We start from the raw sequence: 19332 nt of genomic DNA, 5'->3' as shown, positions 1-19332 counted from the left end.
GGATTATTTTCTAACACTTAATTCAATTTTTCTCTTTAACTACTATTTGATTCAAACAAATTGAAAGTTGTAAAACCTGAGTTTTAATTTAAATTCTAGAAAATAAATGGATGTTCAAACTATTGGTTGAAGAATCAAATAATGAATGGATGTTAGGGCAGAATAACTTCACCAATTGATCACCTTTACATCTCAAATTAAAACTTATTTCTAATGTAGTGCTGAGTCAAATTCTCCTATTGTATTCAATTTACCCCTCTTGAGTTCTCATTGAGCCCATTTGACTAATTATATTTCATATCTCTTTGCAAATTCAACTTAGTTAAATGAGTTCTATGTCCTAGGAATTCAATTATGACCACAATAAATGGTATAGATATCTCTACTCGTTATACCAATGTACTGAATTTTACTACATGGTCTAAATCATAAATTCATATCTCTATTTGTAAAGAATTCACAAAAATCATCAAAGTATTGATCAGATAATTTAATGCATTCAACTCATAGCAAAATTAACACATGGAAAAACTAAAAATTGAGAATATTAATAAGAGAATGTAAAGGATCCCAATTAATTACATTATTCCCCCTAACAATGAATTTAGCTACTCATAATACAAGAAGAAAAATGGGAAATTGTCTTAAAATACATCACCGGATTTGTAATAAAGTTGTAGAAGAAAAAGTAGAATTCTTGCACTAAGATCTCCTTCATCTTCCAATAAATACTTCTAATCTTCAATTGCTTGGTATTAATCTTCTTGAATTTCTCTTTTGAATCTCCCTTTTTGTTGTCTTGTCTCCAATATGTTAAGAACCCCTCAAAAGTATAAGAAAGATGTATTTATAGGTGACCCTCTGTTTTGTGTAGAAATAGGGTTTTTATGGATTTTAAAACGGGCCAAAAAAATGCGCCGTAGATACTCATTCGCAGCGCCTAAGCGCTACAAGACAGTGCCTGGACGCTACGTCTTCAGCACCTAGGCACTAATGATAGTGCCTGGGCGCTATGATTGCGGCTCCTAGGTGCTGCCTCTCGGGTCCAAATTTCATCTTTTTTTCAGTTTTGTAGTGCCTAGGCGCTATGAATGCAGTGCCATCTTTTTGCCCTAATTTCATGTTTTTGGCCTCTTCGTCCACTTTAATATCTCTTTTTGCATAGCCTCTCCTAATCTTCAAAACAACACTAACAAACACATCAAAAACATTCTATACTCACAAGATCTAGCATTTAATCAAGATAAACTTGTGCAAAAATTATGAGTGAAACAAACTCATCAAACATACTTGCTATTATTGTGAATTTGGTTGGTGCATCGTGTAAGCGTGTAGATGTTCTTCGAGCAAGTTATCATTCTAATATTCTGGAAAAGCTTAATATTGGGAAACTATCTAGTTGAAGTGGTCAGTTTCAAGAAATGAGTTTGGGACGCCCATGTGATACTAGGTGGGGCTCACACGCTATGTATCTTTATTGCTTTGCTCACCAGCTTAAGTTCGCAGTTGTATCTGTGGCACGTAGGAATTGTATGCTTGAACTTACTTGCTATTATTGTGAATTTGGTTGGTACATCATGTAAGCGCGTATATGCTCTTCGAGTAAGTTATCATTCTAATATTCTGGAGAAGCTTAATATTGGGGAACTTTCTAGTGGAAGTGGTAAGTTTCAAGAAATGAGTTTGGCACACCCAGGTGATATTAGGTGGGGCTCACACGCTATGTATGTTCATTGTTTTGCTCACCAATTTCAGTTGGCAGTTGAATCTATAGCACGTAGGAATTGTATGCTTGGTGATTTTTTCAACATACTTGATATTATTGTGAATTTAGTTGGTGCATCGTGTAAGAGTGTAGATGTTCTCCAAGCAATTTATCATTCTAATATTCTGGAGAAGCTTAATATTGGAGAACTTTCTAGGGGAAGTGGTCAGTTTCAAGAAATGAGCTTGGCATGCCCAGGTGGTACTAGGTGGGGCTCACACGCTATGTATGTTTATTGCTTTGCTCACCAGCTTCAATTCGCAGTTGTATCTGTGGCACGTGGGAATTGTATGCTTGAACATACTTACTATTATTGTGAATTTGGTTGGTACATCATATAAGCGTGTAGATGCTCTTCGAGCAAGTTATCATTCTAGTACTCTGGAGAAGCTTAATATTGGGGATCTTTCTGGTGGAAGTGGTCAGTTTCAAGAAATGAGTTTGGCACACCCAAATGATACTAGATGGGGCTCACATGCTATGTACGTTCATTGCTTCGCTCACCAGCTTTAGTTGACAGTTGTATCTGTGACACGTAGGAATTGTATGCTTGATGATTTTTTCAACATACTTGCTATTATTGTGAATTTGGTTGGTACATTATGTAAGCGTGTAGATGCTCTGCAAGCAAGTTATCGTTCTAATATTCTAGGGAAGTTTAATATTGGGGAACTTTCTGGTGGAAATAGTCGTTTCAAGAAATGTGTTCACCACGTTCAGGTGATACTAGGTGGGGCTCACATCTACCAACAATTGCTTGTTTCATTAATATGTTTAATGCTGTCATAGATGTTCTTAAGAATATATCAGAAGAAGGCATACATTCAAATAAAAATTCTTCGGCCACAAGACAGATGGACACTTCGCAAGATTTTGAGTTTGTGTTTAATCTCCACTTTATGTTTGAAATTCTTGCAACTACAGACGACCTTTTGCAAGCCTTATAGAAAAAGGATCAGGATATTCAGCATTCTATGAGGTTATTGAATTTGTGTGTGTATTGCAGAACTCGAGAGACAATGGTTGGGATACTTTATTGAGTAGGGTGATTGAGTTTCGTGTTGATAGACATATTTTAGTGCCCGAAATGGAGGATATTGTAGTTGTGAAAGGTCAACCTAGGCATGTAGCTCAGCAGGTGGCTTATTTTCATCGCTTTTATGTTGATATGTACTGTCATGTATAAACTCAATCTTGCAAGAGTTGATTGATCGTTTTTCAGAAACAATTACTGAGCTCTTTACTTGCATTTCAAGTCCAAGAGACTCATTTGCAGCTTTTGATAAGGATAAATTGCTGCGTCTTGCTCAGTTCTATCCTTTGGACTTCAATAGTGAAGAGTTTTTATTACTTAGACCTCAACTTGATAAGTTTCTTATGCTTGTGAGAATGGACAAAGCTTTCTTTAATCTTAATAGTATATCTTGTGTAGCTCAGAAGTTGGTTGAAACTAGAAGTTTCTATTATTTTCCATTGGTTTATAGGCTGCTATGAGTCTAATCAACTTTTGAAAGGGCATTTTCTGCTATAAATCTAATCAAGAGTGATTTGTGCAACAAAATAGGAAATGACTGGTTGAATGACAATTTGGTGGTTTATGTGAAGAAAGATATTTATAAAAAAAAAAAAAACTTGAGAATGAGGCAATATTTCAATGTTTTTAAATCATGGGAACCTGTAAAATGCAGTTGTCTAAGTTTATAGTTACAGAGTATATTTTTTTTTACTATTTTAGGTTGTATTGAAGTATATTTTCATATGTATATGATTTTGATGTTTTAGTTCATTTACATATATATATTTAATATCTTTTAATATTATGTAACCAAATTTTAATAAATAATCGAACTATTAGGATCGTGGTCAACAGTCAACCCGCCAGCTGGACTTTGATCCTGGATTCGTCCATGATAATAAGTGCATTTTATGTGCTTATTCGGACTTATATTCTTATTTAATTATATATAAATTGTGTGATTATCTACTTCATTCGTGTAAATTATTTAAATTGTATAACAATCCCTATTTTGATAAATTTATATGAAAATAGGCTATTTGGAGTTTAATTGGAGTTGATTTGAAGCAATTGAAGATTAACCATATTGCAAGAGATCTATTGAAAATATTAATGGAGCATACGGTAAAAATTCATAAGTTTCAGGAGTTAAAATCAACCTTTGAAAAGTTTGAGGACTGATTTACAAACATCAAAACTTGTCTTGGGTCAAACTATTATGATTTCTGGAATGAAGGGATCCTAATTACAAAATAAAAGAAGATGGAGGAATTAAGTTGCATGAGAAAAGTAATTCAATTGAAAAAGGAATTTGTTTCCTTTTATATCTTAAACTTTTTGGTAGAAACTAATTTGAACTTTTTAGTAGAAACCAATTTAAACTCTTTGGTGGAAATCAAGTTGAACAAGGATTTTGCATAAATCTTTTCTATAAATAAATATCTCAGTCTAACAATTAAAAGGGGATTGTAGAGTTATGTTATACACATATATTCAAGTCAAGACTTTGGGATTCATTGTACATAAATTATTCAAGCCATGAGGGAAAAATCAATAAATCAATCAAGCAGCTAGGGTTTTAAGAATTTCACAAGATGAGACGGATTCTTGGTGCAAGATCTTCATCTTTTCTTGTTTTTTCTTAATGCCCATTGATGTACTTTAATTTCTTCTCGTATTTTTATTTTTCCATGATGTGTAATTAAATATTTAGTTAGGATGAATGATTGTAACCTAGTTTTGAATCTTAATTTTAATTAAAAAGTTTTAGATTTTGAGAATTGTTTTTACTTCTATTCTTAATGCTTAGATTAATTGGCCACTAATTTATTGATTCCGTGAACAATTATTACATAGAGATGTGGATTATTAGTTTACACCACGTAGTAAAAGTCGGTAAATAGTATAAAACGTAGAGATACTTATAATAGTTATTGTGATCGTTACAAGAATTCTTATAACATAAGTGTGTTTAATTAAGATTGATTCACATAGAGATACAAAATGAATTATTTAAATAGACTCAATGAGAAGTCGAGAGAGGTAAATTGAATATATTAAAAGAATTCAATCGAGTAAACATAATCACTTGTATAAAACTTTGTAATTGAGATTAAAGAATAACCATGGTAAAATATAAATCCTAACACTTAAACCATTATTAAAAAATCAGCTTTTTACTTATTTTAGTATATTTAAAAGAGAAAATCACAAAAAGAGGGAAAAAAACTACTTTGTTTGTTTTCTATCAAATTCAAGTTAAGAATAATTGAATCAATTGTTAAATAGTAGTTTTCGTGGAAACGATATCCGTACTCATAGGTCTACTCTTTTACCTATTTGATATCGTACACCTGCGATAGAAAAATGTAGCAGTATATTTTCAATTTGTACCCATTTTTCTATACTACATGCTTAGTTGTGTTTGTTGGATATAAAAATCAACATTAAAAAGGTTGTTTTCAAATAAGTAACTTCAATGTACTTTAAAATGCAGCTAAAAAGTAGGATTTCTACTTTCTTTGCTCCATCTAATATCATTATTAAAAGTGAATAGAAATAACGTGATACATGAGATTAATGACTCGATGTAAGAAAACAATTAAAATTTTGAAATTTTTGTCCAACTTGACAAAGTTGAATGTATATTACCGTATATTATTTATAGATAAGTTTTCTTGCATACTCTTTTAGACTATTTGGAACGCTAGAAATATTGTTTATATGACAAAAATTCCAAAGTTTTTTCTTGGTCACATCATTATTTTTGTTACCACGCCTCCTATATGGTGAGGATTAATATTAGATTTTTAGTAGATTTCAATAGAAGTTGATAAAATGTTTGGTTGAAAAGTTGTGGGTTCATGAAATGTGCGACCAAAATTAATTGTTGCCTTTGACTTGAATAAAACCTTGATTTTAATTTTGACCAAATAGGGACTAAATATAAACAAGCCTAGTGTTATAATTGAAATAAAAATTAAAAGTGTAGGTTGAGTGCACTAGTAATTTTATCTTGAAATGTCAACATTATAAATAGAAGTAGTCCAAACTTTTATTTGCTTAATTATATTTTCATCTTTATTCGATATGAAATTTATCTCATAACCTAGACAACTGGAGGAAAACATTCTCACTTTTAGCAAATTAATTCGAGTCCAAAATATGGTTTGACAAAGAATTTTTAGATTATTAGCTTGTAGGTCATATAAACATAATACATGTTAAACTTAATTCACACCGTTAACATTCTCGCCATTTACGTACCGTCAAAAGTTCCCATTATAGTAATGAAATTTGAGTATCTTGTGCTCAATTTAATGTACAACCGATCTTTCAATTAAATAAGAAACTTAAAGAAAAAAAATTACTACAATTATATTTAATATTTACGAAAAGTATCACGTAACAAAATATAACCATTTAGTGCTTCTTTATATTATTTATTTTCTCATATCATGACAGAAAAAAAAGCAAGTAAAAATTACCTTCAGCATATAATTTCCTCTCCTTTGTACTATTTCTATATCTTCTATTTGTTTGGTGTATAGATCGATCATCTAACTTTTTTAATCCGAATATTTTTCATCAAATAAGATACAAATATAATTTTTTTTACTCTCCCACATGGTGCTCGTTATATGTCCATGTCCCCTATAATTATTTTCAATCATCTAATCACAACATTACTTTGACAAAATTAAATTATGCCCTTGTTTGAGCCCTATTTTGGAAGAAAGAAAGCATATTGGAACAGAAGATTGATAAAGAATGTGTTGTTTTGGATTTAGTTTTAGATTTAGATTTACAAGTAATATTATTTTATTGGAGAATGTGTTGATGAAAATAGTTTTTGAAAAAATAATTTTTTAGAAAAATGAAGCTCAAACAAGGGCATATTAAATGATGAAAAAAATAAAATCTTAAACATAAACCGTATGGTTCAGTATAGGGCTCATTTTAGTCTAATATGAGGGCAGAGCCATATACAGTCCAGTGTAGACCGGTGCCCACACTCACCTTTCTGTAACTGTGAATGATGATGCAGCGTCGCCTTTTTGTGATGTCATGGAATTTCATATTTACTCTCATTTCTTGATGCAAGAATTGAATAATATGTAGAATTCACTGTCCACTGCCATTCTACAAAATTCTGGTATAAATAGTGGCTAGGAGAAAAGCGGTGGGAAAATAATGCGTGAGATAAAAATGTCCACTAACATTCTACAAATTTTTGGGAGAAATAGTGTGAGAGAAAAATGGGCTGCTCGATAAAATTATTGGAAGTGAAATATTAAATTATTGAAGTAGAAAGTGTGGTTTGTCATAAAATTAGTCGTACAAGTCTCTTTGTTGTAAAGAGAATTTTCATTTTTATACTTCAAATTTAACAGTAAATTTTGCCCGCACTAATTTTTTTCCCGCCCCCACTGGTTTGATACGTTGTAAGTTGGGGTTAACTTTATGAGATCTTGTGGATCTACAACTAAAAAGTTGGTTCTTATTTGTTTCGATATACTTTGCTCTCTTTGTGGGGGTGCTTGCTGCACATAGTGGAACGGCCTAATTTTTTAGCCCCTCGATTAGGCTTTTTGGATGAATAATCCCGGGTTCTTGAGTCCTAGGTTTGTTCATTTAATTTTAGTTCATCTAAGGCAAGTGCAACAACAATTATAGGCAATTAGAAACCTTCGCATACCACCCGTGTGACCAAAACTCATATGTTTGAAATTGCTTAATTTTGCTCTTAATTAGAAAAACTAAAACACAAACCAACTTCTTAAATCTTTGTGTTTTATTAGGGTTATTTTTAATTAAACTACAATTGAGATCCAATCATCATAGGACGATACCATGCTCATCTTTTATTGCTTGTTTATGATCTATATATTTGTAAGAAAAATCACGATAGTAGTCATTATATGAATGTCATCGTTATTCCTGAGTTCATGCATCCGTAGAACTCTTTGACTGTGACTCATCATCAGGGGAGTCCTTGTGATTCCACAAGCACCTTCAATTTGGGTAATTGACCATCAAATATCTTGAGATCGTCATATCTAGCCTTAAATTTCCGGGTAAATTTCTGCTCTACCTCGTGGAAAGCTACCTATAGGGCTTTCATGCCGCAAACATCATAGTCAGCAAGGTGTCCTCTATCTCCAATTTAGACATCAAAACACAAGGATAGGCACTAGAGTGTAGGAATAAAGTTTAAAATAAACCCACCCTAACATGCTTCATTAATTCATTATTAACGTAGTTCATATTTTTCCTCTATATCACTTGCATTAAGAATAATTAAGTCACAACAATAATTTTGAAGTAATACCCTATTAGAACATCTACAAGAGACTCTCTAAATAGTAAATACAACACGTTCTCTATTTTAGAGAGTCAATACTCAAAAAAAACTCCAAAAGATTATATTTTAATTTTTTAAAATAAAGTTATAATAGTAACAATAGTTGCATTTAATAAGCAACATATTTCAATACTATTCTTCTTAAATTATTCAAATCACATTTAGCTTTTATTTGGTTTAGATAAAAATTAGATTTTTAGAATATTTGACTTCAATTTAATTAATTTTCTAGTAGAACCAAATATGAGCTAAAATTAATTGATCATTCACATATAAAAAAATATGCGAAAAAATGATAAATATTTCTTCAAAAAATGCAAATCAAAAAGTCAAAATAGGGAACATTGTTTGAGTGTATAAGAATCCCATCTCTAAATTTAAAGATATTTTTTTATTATGTATAAAATGTTCTTTATAAATATTAAATAGAGACTCTTTGGAAGATACTCTTAAATTATATTTGCGCATACAAATGTTAATTTGCTGAGTCTATATATTTGCATAAAGGATTTCTGGAGTCTATATATTTGCACATACAAATGTAAGTTTGGACTTGAATTCTAGAAAAAAGCTCACAGTTACATGTATGGCTTCTATTCAGTGAAAAATCTCTCTCTACGCAAATGTAGATAAAAAGCTGCCTGCATTTTTGAAGAAATAGTTATGCACTAGATGCATTGTTGATATTTTTTGGTTACAACATAAAATTTCGCATTTCTGTGAAAGAATTAACATTTTTTTTGGTTGGTTGAATTGCATGGTTCAGCTGATGAAGTGTTTTGAAACTATACCTTTTACGGAAGCAATACGAGTGTGATGAACATGGATAAGTCGTCAAAAGGAGAATATGGGCGTCTATGATCTCGCTCTTCACAAAATCCATCACCATCTGTTGTGAACCAGGTTTGGTTTTTGTCTTTTTGGTGGTTTTTTGAAGTCTTTTAATCTTTTTTTTCATAGTTAATTTTGGATGTTTACTCAATGTTATTATCTGTTAGCTTCTAACCAATTTTTACAATTAGTAACTCTTTTTCCAGATCCAATTCCTCCACCCCCGCAAACCCCAGTTAGATTTAGGTATTCTATACTTTTTAATTATTGGGAGAACCCCAGTAATATTATTTAAAATCATTGTTAGATTGTTTTCCTTTAGTGTTTAAAAAAAAAAAAAAGAATTAGAAGTGAAAAGAGGTATAACAACAATAAGAAAATAAAAGATTTTCAAAGAAGTATTATTTAAAAATTGGCTTCTGCATAGCAGAGGTGGCTCAATCAACTTCAGTAGTCTTAGATAAAAATGGTTGATAGAGTCCTTGAGAAAAAATAATAAAAAGTTAATGGACAAAATGATCATCACCAATGATCCTCCGTCAACGATGACTGAGGAGCATTGATGACATTGTCGGCAACCACTGATAGTGATTCGGTTATTGATAACCAACAAAAAGCTCTGTAAGGGGATTACTGATGAGTGATTTTATCAGCAATCACTGACGTGAATATGGAAACTTTTTGTTTCTACATTTTGGATAAGCGGTGGGAATGAGGGTTATTCTGTACATGTGTATACTTTAATTTATTTCATTGCGGGTGTTACACATGGGTGTTGTATTAAATAAGTTGTGCGGTTCATGTTAGTGGTTGAGCTGACCGCATCTATTGTAGCAAAAACTTGTGCCCTACATGACAATTGTTAAGAATGATCAAAGATAGCCTTGAATTAGATGGCTTAGATCTCTATTTATATTGAAAATTTTAAGAAATTTTACTTATATTAAACTTCACTTTTCAGTAATAAAATCTATTTTGTATACCATTTCTTCCTTGTATTAAATGATCATCACAAACAATCACCGATAGTGCTTCGGCTGTTGATCACTAGCATGAAGATCCGTAAGTGATGACTGAAGCGCATTGAGGATCACCAGTGGCAACCACCGTCGATGATTGTATCAGCAACCACTGACTAGCATATTTAAAATTTTAGTTTCCGCATTTTAGGTAAGTAGTGGGGATAAGGTGTAGGTGTACACGTGTATGCTTTAATTTATTTTAAATTCACAGGTGTTACACCTTCAATATGTGTCTAGTATGAAATAAGTTACGCGGTTCATGTTAGCGGTTGAGTTGAGAGCATCTATCGTGGAAAGAAATACGTGCAGTTAACAATATTGTAAAATATGATAAAAGATGTCCTTGAATTAGCTGGCTTGATATTTCTATTTTTATTGGCACTTAAGAATCTTCTTTATCTTAAACTTGACTTTTCAATCTAATAAAATCTGTTCTGTTTGTTATTTTTTCCTTTTTTAAAATTTTTGGTTTTTCTATGACAGTGGAGCTCTGAGGACCATGAATCTTCAAGGCCTTCATCACAGTGCAGTCCACTTCATGAGCCTAGTCCTTTGGGCTTGCGGTTGAACAAGACTCAATCTTTATTAGAATTGATCGAGAAGAGGCTCTCCGAGGAAAATAGTGCTTCTCTTACAGCGAAATCTAGTAAAAATCTCAACTCGCCAATCCAAAATGACGCAAGGAGAACTATCACTTCAGGTGCAAATGACAAGTTAAAGGCTTCAAATTTTCCAGCTTCACTATTGAGGATTGGCATTTGGCAGGTATCAACTTTTGAAATCATATCATGGTCAGAGGATCGTATTTCAAGAATGCATTTCATTAACTAGTCTGGGGTGATAAATATGAAATCAATTTAAGGAAAAAATCAACAACATAGCGTTGCAACAATAATTTTTTTTTTAATTTTTTTTTTCAAAATCACACTCCTTAAGCTAAGAACCTAGAGTTTCCCACGGTCAACTAAAATGTATGTGCTATGAGTTGACTATACTTGATTAAGTGCATGTTTCTCAAAGCTTATAACGACAATTACTTATAAATTGGTTAAACTCTATTTTTATGCACACATTCCGTATGACTCATAACTTTAACATATCTTTTCACCATTTATCATTTGAGACCCATTGCAATTACAGTCTCTCACAAACATTTACTAATCCTAACTAAATGAACTTTTAGAAGAAAAAAGAATGTTATATCTAACTGTAGGAAGAAACTTCTATAGGTGAATAGACAACTGTTACATTTAGATATGTGTTATGCCTATAGTATGTTACTTATATAATATCTTTGGCAGTATGTGTCAAGTTTTCAAAACAGTCTCATGGCGAAGTGTTACTTTACAAAGCAAAAACTTGTGTGAGAGGTTCTTGAAGGTGGTCTCAAGAGTAAAATTGAAATTCTGTGGTCTGACATTATAGCTCTGAAGGCAACTTGTAGTGATAACGGCCCTAGCACATTAACTATAGTGGTAATTGTTTTATCTTTTTTCATTCCACAGATAAAATGTATTCCAACTACCATTTATAGGTGGCTTCTCATTTTACTTTACCTTCAATCTTTCGTTGGTGCAGTTGGCTCGGACACCCATCTTCTTCATAGAGACCAATCCACAACCCAGAAAACGTACTATTTGGAAGCCAACTTCTGACTTCCCTGGTGAGGAAGCTAGCAAAAATAGGTATGTGATAGCATTCTCTTTCATAGATTATGTTTTTCATTCAATTGAAATTTCTTGTTAAAACTGTTGGGTTTCTACTATAATCCTTATAATTACTTGACTGAATAATTTTGAGATCCCAAAAACTTTGGTCCTTGTTTTTAAGTGACTGGCCCTTTGATGTTGTTTGAACAGGAAGCATTTTTCACAATGCTCTCCAGATGTGTTAAACAAGAACTATGAAAAGTTGATCAGTGTGACAGGTGTCTTTATATTTTGAGCCAACAACTCGAGATAGTTGTGGATTCTTCATATTTTGAAGCACGTGTTTCTAATTTTGAAAATCCAGAATAATCCAAAGGTCGTGAATTTGATGAAGTAGTTGCCACTCAAGGATGTTCTCCCTCTATCTTCCAGGATGTAGAATTAGTAGCTATCTCACAATCATCTCCTTTGACTTTCAGACAGAATCCTAATCCTATGACTGCTCGACACATGTCTGAAGAAACCTCGTCCTCCAGCTCAGGTACAATATTGCTCATCTTCAATGTGAATAGAACCTCTCCGGTGAAGCTGATTTTCAAGTAATTATTATAAAGATAATAAAATCTAAGCACTCATTATGAGTAAAAATTTACTTATCAGCTTTTCTCCAAATAAGTTGCGTTGCTGAATGTTGATCTTGCAAATTATTTAGCTGTAGTTGTAATTTTGAATTCATTTTCAACCAAATGACTTGCTAATTGTGGAATATATGTTGTGTCTAATCTTGCAAATGACTCAATGATGCATGAAAAGACCAGTGACGATATATTTGCCTCTTAAAGAAATATATGGATCTGGTTTTGGTTGCATGCCAATGGCAATTTAATTCCCATGTCAAGGGTAGACTAATTCGCAAAATTTGAGCTTCATCTTCCGTGCATTGCCTCTCTTTCAAAATTTTAGTGAGATGTCCCGACCTAGATAAATATTTCTTGTACTTTTGCTTAGAATAGCATAGCAACTGATGTGATTTAAGCTACACATACTATCACTACAAAAAAATGTGGCTTTAGAGACTGAAATTTCCGTTGCTAATGACTTTCACAAATGAATTGATCAGTTGGAAAATTCGTCGGTAACACCCCCGTCGCAAATTTTAGCGACGAATTACCTAGGTCGTTAGTTATTTAGTGACGGAAGAAGCCGTCGGTGTTTACCAACAGCTATTCCGCCACTAATTAGCAACAAATTTTTCCATTGCAAATTAACTACAGGTTCTGTCTGTTGATGATTACCAACAGATTTTCATCGCTAGTTTGAATTAAAATATTAAAAAAATATATGATTTTATTTTAATAATTATTTTCTCGAAAAACTTCATACATTAAAGTTTTTTAAAAAAAAAAGGCCGAAATCGAATAGAATAATGTAAACATTCCTTAATTTCAAGTTCCATTTTCTCCCTCACTAAATAATCAAGATCATCCAAGAAGCAAGCAGCCCATTCATTTTTTGTAATCTAATTCTTCTGCAAGGAGTGGCGGAAATGGAGATGGGAGGTAGAGGGTGAAGGGCAAGGACGGACACTCATGGGGTCATGTGGGATCAGATGACACCACAATATATATTTTTTTATTTTTTATTTTTTGTAGTCGTCAACAGAAATCAAACATTCAAGCATAGATTGGGCAAGGAAAACGTATGAAATGATTAGATTTATGTTCTTCACAAAATACAGCAGAAAAGGCTAGTTTTTCGCTAGATTTCTTATCCATCACAACAATACAGTGAAACAATAGAGTGTTGAGAGGAGGATTGAATCATAGATGCAAATATGAAGCAGCAAATGAAGATACACCACCGACTCACAAGAATTTCCAGAACATTGGTGTGATTCCTTAATTCGTTTTTACTCAATTTCTAGAATATTCCGGGATTTACTTATACCAAGCTTCATCTTCATATGTTTACTAGCAAGTTGGAGGATATTATAGAAATTATTATTGTTGGAATAAAAAGCACAGCCATCCTAGAAGAACTATCTACCACCGACTTCTAACATCTATGTATATGTCTGTCTCTATTGTATATATGTATATGTGCAAGTGTGCAAGTGTGAGTAGAAAGGAACAGAGAAAGAGAGAGGTAGTGTGTAAAGTTGAGTAATGTCAGTGGAGGAAGTCAAAAATAGTGAGTGGAGTAATGTTAGTGGAGAAAGAGTTGCAGTACCTTGTTTGTACCTGGATATCTGATTTACCTTTTGGGGTTTCTATTCTTTTATAAATCAAAATTTTATAATATTTTTTGAAAGATATAGAAAGAGGGTGGCAATGTGTTTTGGAAGAAATGAAATATTTGAGTGAAAATTGGATGGAGGGAAATGAAAATTTTAGAGGCAAGTCAAATTTTAGGTGGAAATTGGAACTTTTTGAATTTTCTGACGGAACTTTTCGTTGGTAACTATGTAATGCTTTTAAAAATTTAATTTCAATGTTTACCAACAGATTTTTTCTGTTGGTAATTTATTTTACCATTTTTAATATTTTTTTCAACGAAATCATCCATTTTAAAAAAATTTCACTAAATTATTTAATTTATTATTTTTAAATTTTTACCGACGAATTAGTAACAAAATTGTATCAACAAAAATCTTCCGTTGGTAATTCTGTCCTTAAGTTAGTATTTAATTTCTAATAATAATAAAATGGTAATCCGTTGCTAATTTGTTGTAATTCCGTCGATAATAGCAACGAAAGTTGTCGGTCTGTAAAATTCCGTTTCTATGGCCACCTTTTCTAGTAGTGTATAAATAGATATTTATAATATTATTGGGATTCTGAAATTGTTTTGATGAAGGATCTTGATAATATTTCTTATAAGAATGTTTCTCAACCTTTCTTGTTGTCTTAGATTAGTATGTTTCTAGCTGAAGTCTCTTTTGTAATATTTGATTTTCTGCATCCATGTTTTGTAGTATATTTTCAGTTTGTACCCATTTTTCTATACTACATGTTTAGTTGTGTTTGTTGAATAAAAAAATCAACTCTAAAAAACGTTGTTTTTAAATAAGTAGCTTCCTTCTACTTTAAAATGCGGCTAAAAAGCAGGATTTCTACTTTCTTTGCTCCATCTAATATCATTATAAAAAGTGAATAGAAATAATGTGATACACGAGATTTGTGACTCGATGTGAGAGAACAATTGAATTTTGAATTCCAACTTGACAAAGTTGCATGCAGACAATTGAATTTTGAATTCCAACTTGACAAAGTTGCATGCAGATTACCATATGCTATAGCTAAGCCTTCATGCAAACTCTTGTGAAATGTTTCGGATGCTAGAAACATTGTTTATATGACAAAAATTTCAAATAATTTTCTTGGTCACTACATCTAATATTAAAATTGAAATAAAAATAAAAAGTGCAAGTTGAGTGCACTCCATAGACTTGTAATTCTATCTTAAATTGTCAACATCATTAAGAGAAGTTGTCCAAACTTTTATACATTGATTTATGTTTTTATGTTTGACTTCCATTCTCAAATTAATTAATCACACATTTTACGGAATCCACAACTTTTCTATCACACATTTAATTGACTTTTATTAAAATCTATTAAACATATAATTTTTAGCTAGACAAAATAGGGGCATTTACACTTTTCTAATCAGTGGCGGCCCTGAGTATAGGTGAGGTAAGCGATTATTGAAGAAAATGAAAATTATATGTATGAAAGTCTTTAAAATATAATTATTATATGTAAACACAAAAAATTAATAAAAATTGAAAATACAAAAATATTTAAAAAAACATATAAATAGCATAAAACTTATCACTTACATTTATGCATCACATAAATATATCACAAGAATTACTCTCTCTGTAACTAATTTGACCATTTTATCTTCCAAACATTCCTTTTCTTTTCTTAACTAAACAAAATGTATTTTTGTCTCTTCAAATTTCATATCCATTAGTCACCTACCATAATTTTTTTTCAAGTTCACCTAGCATAAATTTTTTTTGAAAGCATACAACGAACATTTTCCATCAAAGTTCTACTCATTTGTTCTATCACATCATTCTATTGAGGAGATTTAGGCACTGTTAAGTGTCTCAAGATGCCTTTAGAAACTATTGAATTCATCCGAATAGAACCCCAACCTATTATATGTACGTAGACGCTTAATTTTTTCTCCAGCCTGCTTTTTTATCATTGTTTTACATTTTTTGAAGGTCTCAAACACACCACTCTTTTGTTTTAAGAAGAATACCCAAACTTTTCTAGAGAAATCATCAATCACGATTAACAAATAATAAGCACCTCCTCTCAAAGGTACCTTTGTCGATCCTTAAAGATTTGAATGGATATATTCAAGTATCCCAACGTATTATGTCTTCCAGTAGTAAATTTGGCCCTTTTTTTGTTTCCTAAAGACACAGTGCTCACAAAACTTCATCCTACTAGTTTTCTGCCCATTAAGAAGCTCCCTCCTACTCAATTCTGTCATATCATTCTCATTCATATGGCCAAGTCGCATATGCCAAAGTTTTGTAACTTTCTATCTCCTATAATTGTGTAATCCTGCAAAATGTACACAACTGTGTAGAGTTTCCCTGTCCCTTTATGACAAGAAGAGCATCATGAGTTACCTTCAAAATTTCACCTTCACTAGTGTAATTATAACCCCTTGAGTTAAGTGTACTCAAAGAAATGAGATTTCGCTTCAGTTCTCGAACATGTCGCATGTCAGTATGTGTTTTGATTACACCGTTAAACATTTTGATTATGACTGTTCCAACTCCAACTATTTTACAAGGTGTGTTATTTTCCATAATTGCTACACCTCTCGAAACTCCTTCACATGTTGTAAATCAGTCCCTGTTGTGACACATATGTAAAGTACAAGCCGAGTTAAAAACTCATCCTTCACAAGGTTTGGAATCCATATCAGAAATCACAAGAAGCTCTCCTTTATTTTGCCCATCTTCCACAAAATCAACTTTTGCTGTGTTAGTAGGTTGCCTTTTCTTTTAGTAGCACTAGCAGCCTTATTCTAGTTTTTTTTAAGAAAAACAATCAGCCCTAATATGTCTCTTCTTCTTACAGTAATGACACACTTTTTCTGCATGTCTAGATTTCAATCTGCCTCTCATATTTCTACCATAATTCCTATCTTGTTTTCTTCCACGATCAATGAGGCCCTCAGCTCAACTCCCAGATGCTCCAACAAGATACCCCATCTTCTTCTTAGGTAATAAAGCATCATAGACTTCTTCTATGGTGAGAATATCTCGACTATAGAGAATAGTATTTCTAAAAGTTGCATGTGACAGCGACAATTAACACAACAAATCAATGTCAGGTCTTCCTCATCATACTTAATCTCCAATATCACCAAATTGGCTATTATTTCTTTGAACATGATTAATTGATAATCCAATGACACACATTCGGACATTTGGTGAGAATACAAGCTCTTTTTTAAGTGTAATCAAGCTCTTTGGCCTACAAAGTTGCTCCAACTTCAATCATAACACAGTGGCCCTTTTTTCCTTGAAGTCATTCTAAAGAATTTGATTTTGATAGATGTAGATGAATTTAAGATTGTGCTTTTCGATCCCTATGCAATTTTTTTCCTTGCATCTAGGTTGAAGGTATCTTATCAAAAATAAGTAAGACTTCCTCCAAATCCATCTATGTGGAACTGCCCGCATATTCACTTACCATAAACTAAATCTCGTATATCGATCAAATAATGAAATATCATACTTTATCGTTGTGATGCATAGTAATCAACCTTTGCTTTGATACCACTTGTTATGAATTTGACCAAAAGATTATGACAATAATAAAATAAATAAGAACAAAATAAAGAACACTAAGATTTACATGGAAATCTAAGATGGGAAAATCACGGCCAGAAGAGGAGAAATCCACTATAATCAATAACGATTCTGTTTACAACAAAATCTCAATGCTTCCAATTAAGATCTGAAGTTCTCACGATATTGTATGAATGTTTTGAGAACAATATAAGTCATGGCTTATGTATACAAAATCCTAGAAACCAAATTACAGTCAAATAGAAGTCCATAATGCGTCAAAATGCGAAATTCAGGAAACCCTATAGCGACAGATGAGCGATAGCCTCGCCTTTCGAGCATCGGGCGGGTGACACATGAGCGTGAACTTTCTGTTGAAATTCTGTTGGTGTCGCTTGAGCATCTAGCTAGCAACAGACTAGAAAAAATAGGACAAATTTTCTTCTCGATCCATAATTTTGATCTCTTCAAGACCACCTCAACTTGGACTCCAATACCCACTAAAATTTGTGTCACATTGCAACAGTTATAATCTTGCACAAAGTTGTAACCATCCTAACTAATTTCAGTTTTAAAAAAAATGTAAAATGTAACTGTAAAAAGAAACATCTATAAGTGAATAGAAAACTATTACATTTAGATGTGGTATGCCTAAGTATATATATATATATATATAGTATTAGTTAGTGATCTCAACTTAGTGAGTCCTTTCTTCCGTGATGAACTGTTGGCACCAGTCCTACATTTTGATAGATTGAACCGCCGAATTGGAAAAATTGGGTGCTATCATATAGCTTTGTATCGGCTAAGTTCATGAGTTGGAGATAAGCGGACTCGAACCACCGACATCTGCCGCAGGGTAAACCACCACCTCTCAGTCTCCCTGATTGATTCTACCATAGAGGCCGACGATAGACAATAACTTCTCCCCGAACACAGCTTACAACTTTCATCGTACTGTGCTTTCCAAAGAGCAACTCTTTTCAAAATCTCACTCAAAAGGTGCTGAGTTAGAATCCCATTCTAACTAAGGATTTTTGTGGTTCCGGAGATTCCAGCTACAGGAGAACCAGGAACGGAGAGCTTTCACCCCTTTCCACCCGACTCTTTGGTCTTAAGAACGCTAGTTTTAAGAATGAGTGATTGCCCTTTTCCAACCCTTACTATCCAACCTGAGAACAGACAACTAATGCATTCCACTTATTGAACTGGGTTCTATGGTCGGTCTGTGACCCCTGGATGCCAAAGGCGCCCTTGGGGTAATCTCATAGTTCCTACGGGGTGAAGATGATAGGGCCAGTCCATGGATCTTCTTTCCTTTTCTTTTGCCGCATTTCACTCAAAGGGTTGAAGCTACTGCCTCACCAACTAGCTAATCAGATGCAAGCCCCTCCTTGGGTGGATTCCTTCTTTTGCTCCTTAGCCTACGGGGTATTAGTAGTTGTTTCTAGCTATTGTTCCCCTCCCAAGGGCACCTTACGCATTACTCACCTGTCCGCCACTGGAAACATCGATTTTGAGTATAAAGATTCCACTGACCGGTAAAAAGTGGGCCTAACCCTTGGGGATGCGTAATACCTCTAAGAATTTATTCCATCGAACATAGTTCCCTCTGGATCTAGGAATAGCGACATGTACAAAATGCCCTGTCCATGGATTTAGCAGCAGTTCGAAAGGTTGCTCTAATTGATCCCTTTCCTAATTGATCCCTTTGAATTCCATATTCGAAGTTACGATTTACAATTCATGTCACGGTATTGATACTCTTAAAAGGTGTTCTATTTACTCGTAGCTCCCGTTTGATACCGGATAAAGCAAATCTTGGTAATATATATATATATATATATATATATATATA

The 19332-nt window shown here is 32.8% G+C and overlaps 2 protein-coding genes across 2 annotated transcripts; both read left to right on the top strand.

The window, feature by feature from the left end:
• The first annotated feature begins 1262 nt into the window (after positions 1-1262).
• LOC111404595 lies at positions 1263-3259 on the top strand. Its single transcript, XM_023033381.1, has 6 exons — positions 1263-1323; positions 1451-2053; positions 2115-2247; positions 2305-2485; positions 2772-2877; positions 2967-3259. The coding sequence occupies exons 1-6, from the start codon at positions 1263-1265 to the stop codon at positions 3257-3259; spliced, it is 1377 nt and encodes a 458-aa protein (XP_022889149.1).
• A 6485-nt stretch (positions 3260-9744) lies between these two features.
• LOC111404594 lies at positions 9745-13549 on the top strand. Its single transcript, XM_023033380.1, has 8 exons — positions 9745-9753; positions 10482-10763; positions 11228-11270; positions 11379-11473; positions 11577-11683; positions 11858-11925; positions 12024-12246; positions 13447-13549. Exons 1-8 carry the CDS (start codon positions 9745-9747, stop codon positions 13547-13549), a joined length of 930 nt encoding a protein of 309 aa, XP_022889148.1.
• The last annotated feature ends 5783 nt before the right edge of the window (positions 13550-19332 follow it).

Source organism: Olea europaea, chromosome 11 (genome assembly GCF_002742605.1).
Source record: "Olea europaea var. sylvestris chromosome 11, O_europaea_v1, whole genome shotgun sequence".
Lineage (NCBI taxonomy): Eukaryota > Viridiplantae > Streptophyta > Magnoliopsida > Lamiales > Oleaceae > Olea > Olea europaea.
The sequence above is the reverse complement of the archived record's forward strand: the minus strand, read 5'-3'. Positions and strand labels throughout refer to the sequence as shown.

What these genes read in the sequence shown, in the direction of transcription:
- LOC111404595 (XM_023033381.1), top strand. Translation starts at nt 1,263, where the DNA reads ATGAGTGAAACAAACTCATCAAACATACTTGCTATTATTGTGAATTTG. An exon ending in GAATTTGGTTGGTGCATCGT is followed by an intron (nt 1,324 to 1,450) that starts GTAAGCGTGTAG and finishes ATGTGATACTAG; the next exon opens with GTGGGGCTCACACGCTATGT. An exon ending in AATGTGTTCACCACGTTCAG is followed by an intron (nt 2,486 to 2,771) that starts GTGATACTAGGT and finishes TGTGTATTGCAG; the next exon opens with AACTCGAGAGACAATGGTTG.
- LOC111404594 (XM_023033380.1), top strand. An exon ending in AGATATGTGTTATGCCTATA is followed by an intron (nt 11,271 to 11,378) that starts GTATGTTACTTA and finishes AGGTTCTTGAAG; the next exon opens with GTGGTCTCAAGAGTAAAATT. An exon ending in CCGGTGAAGCTGATTTTCAA is followed by an intron (nt 12,247 to 13,446) that starts GTAATTATTATA and finishes GTGAAACAATAG; the next exon opens with AGTGTTGAGAGGAGGATTGA.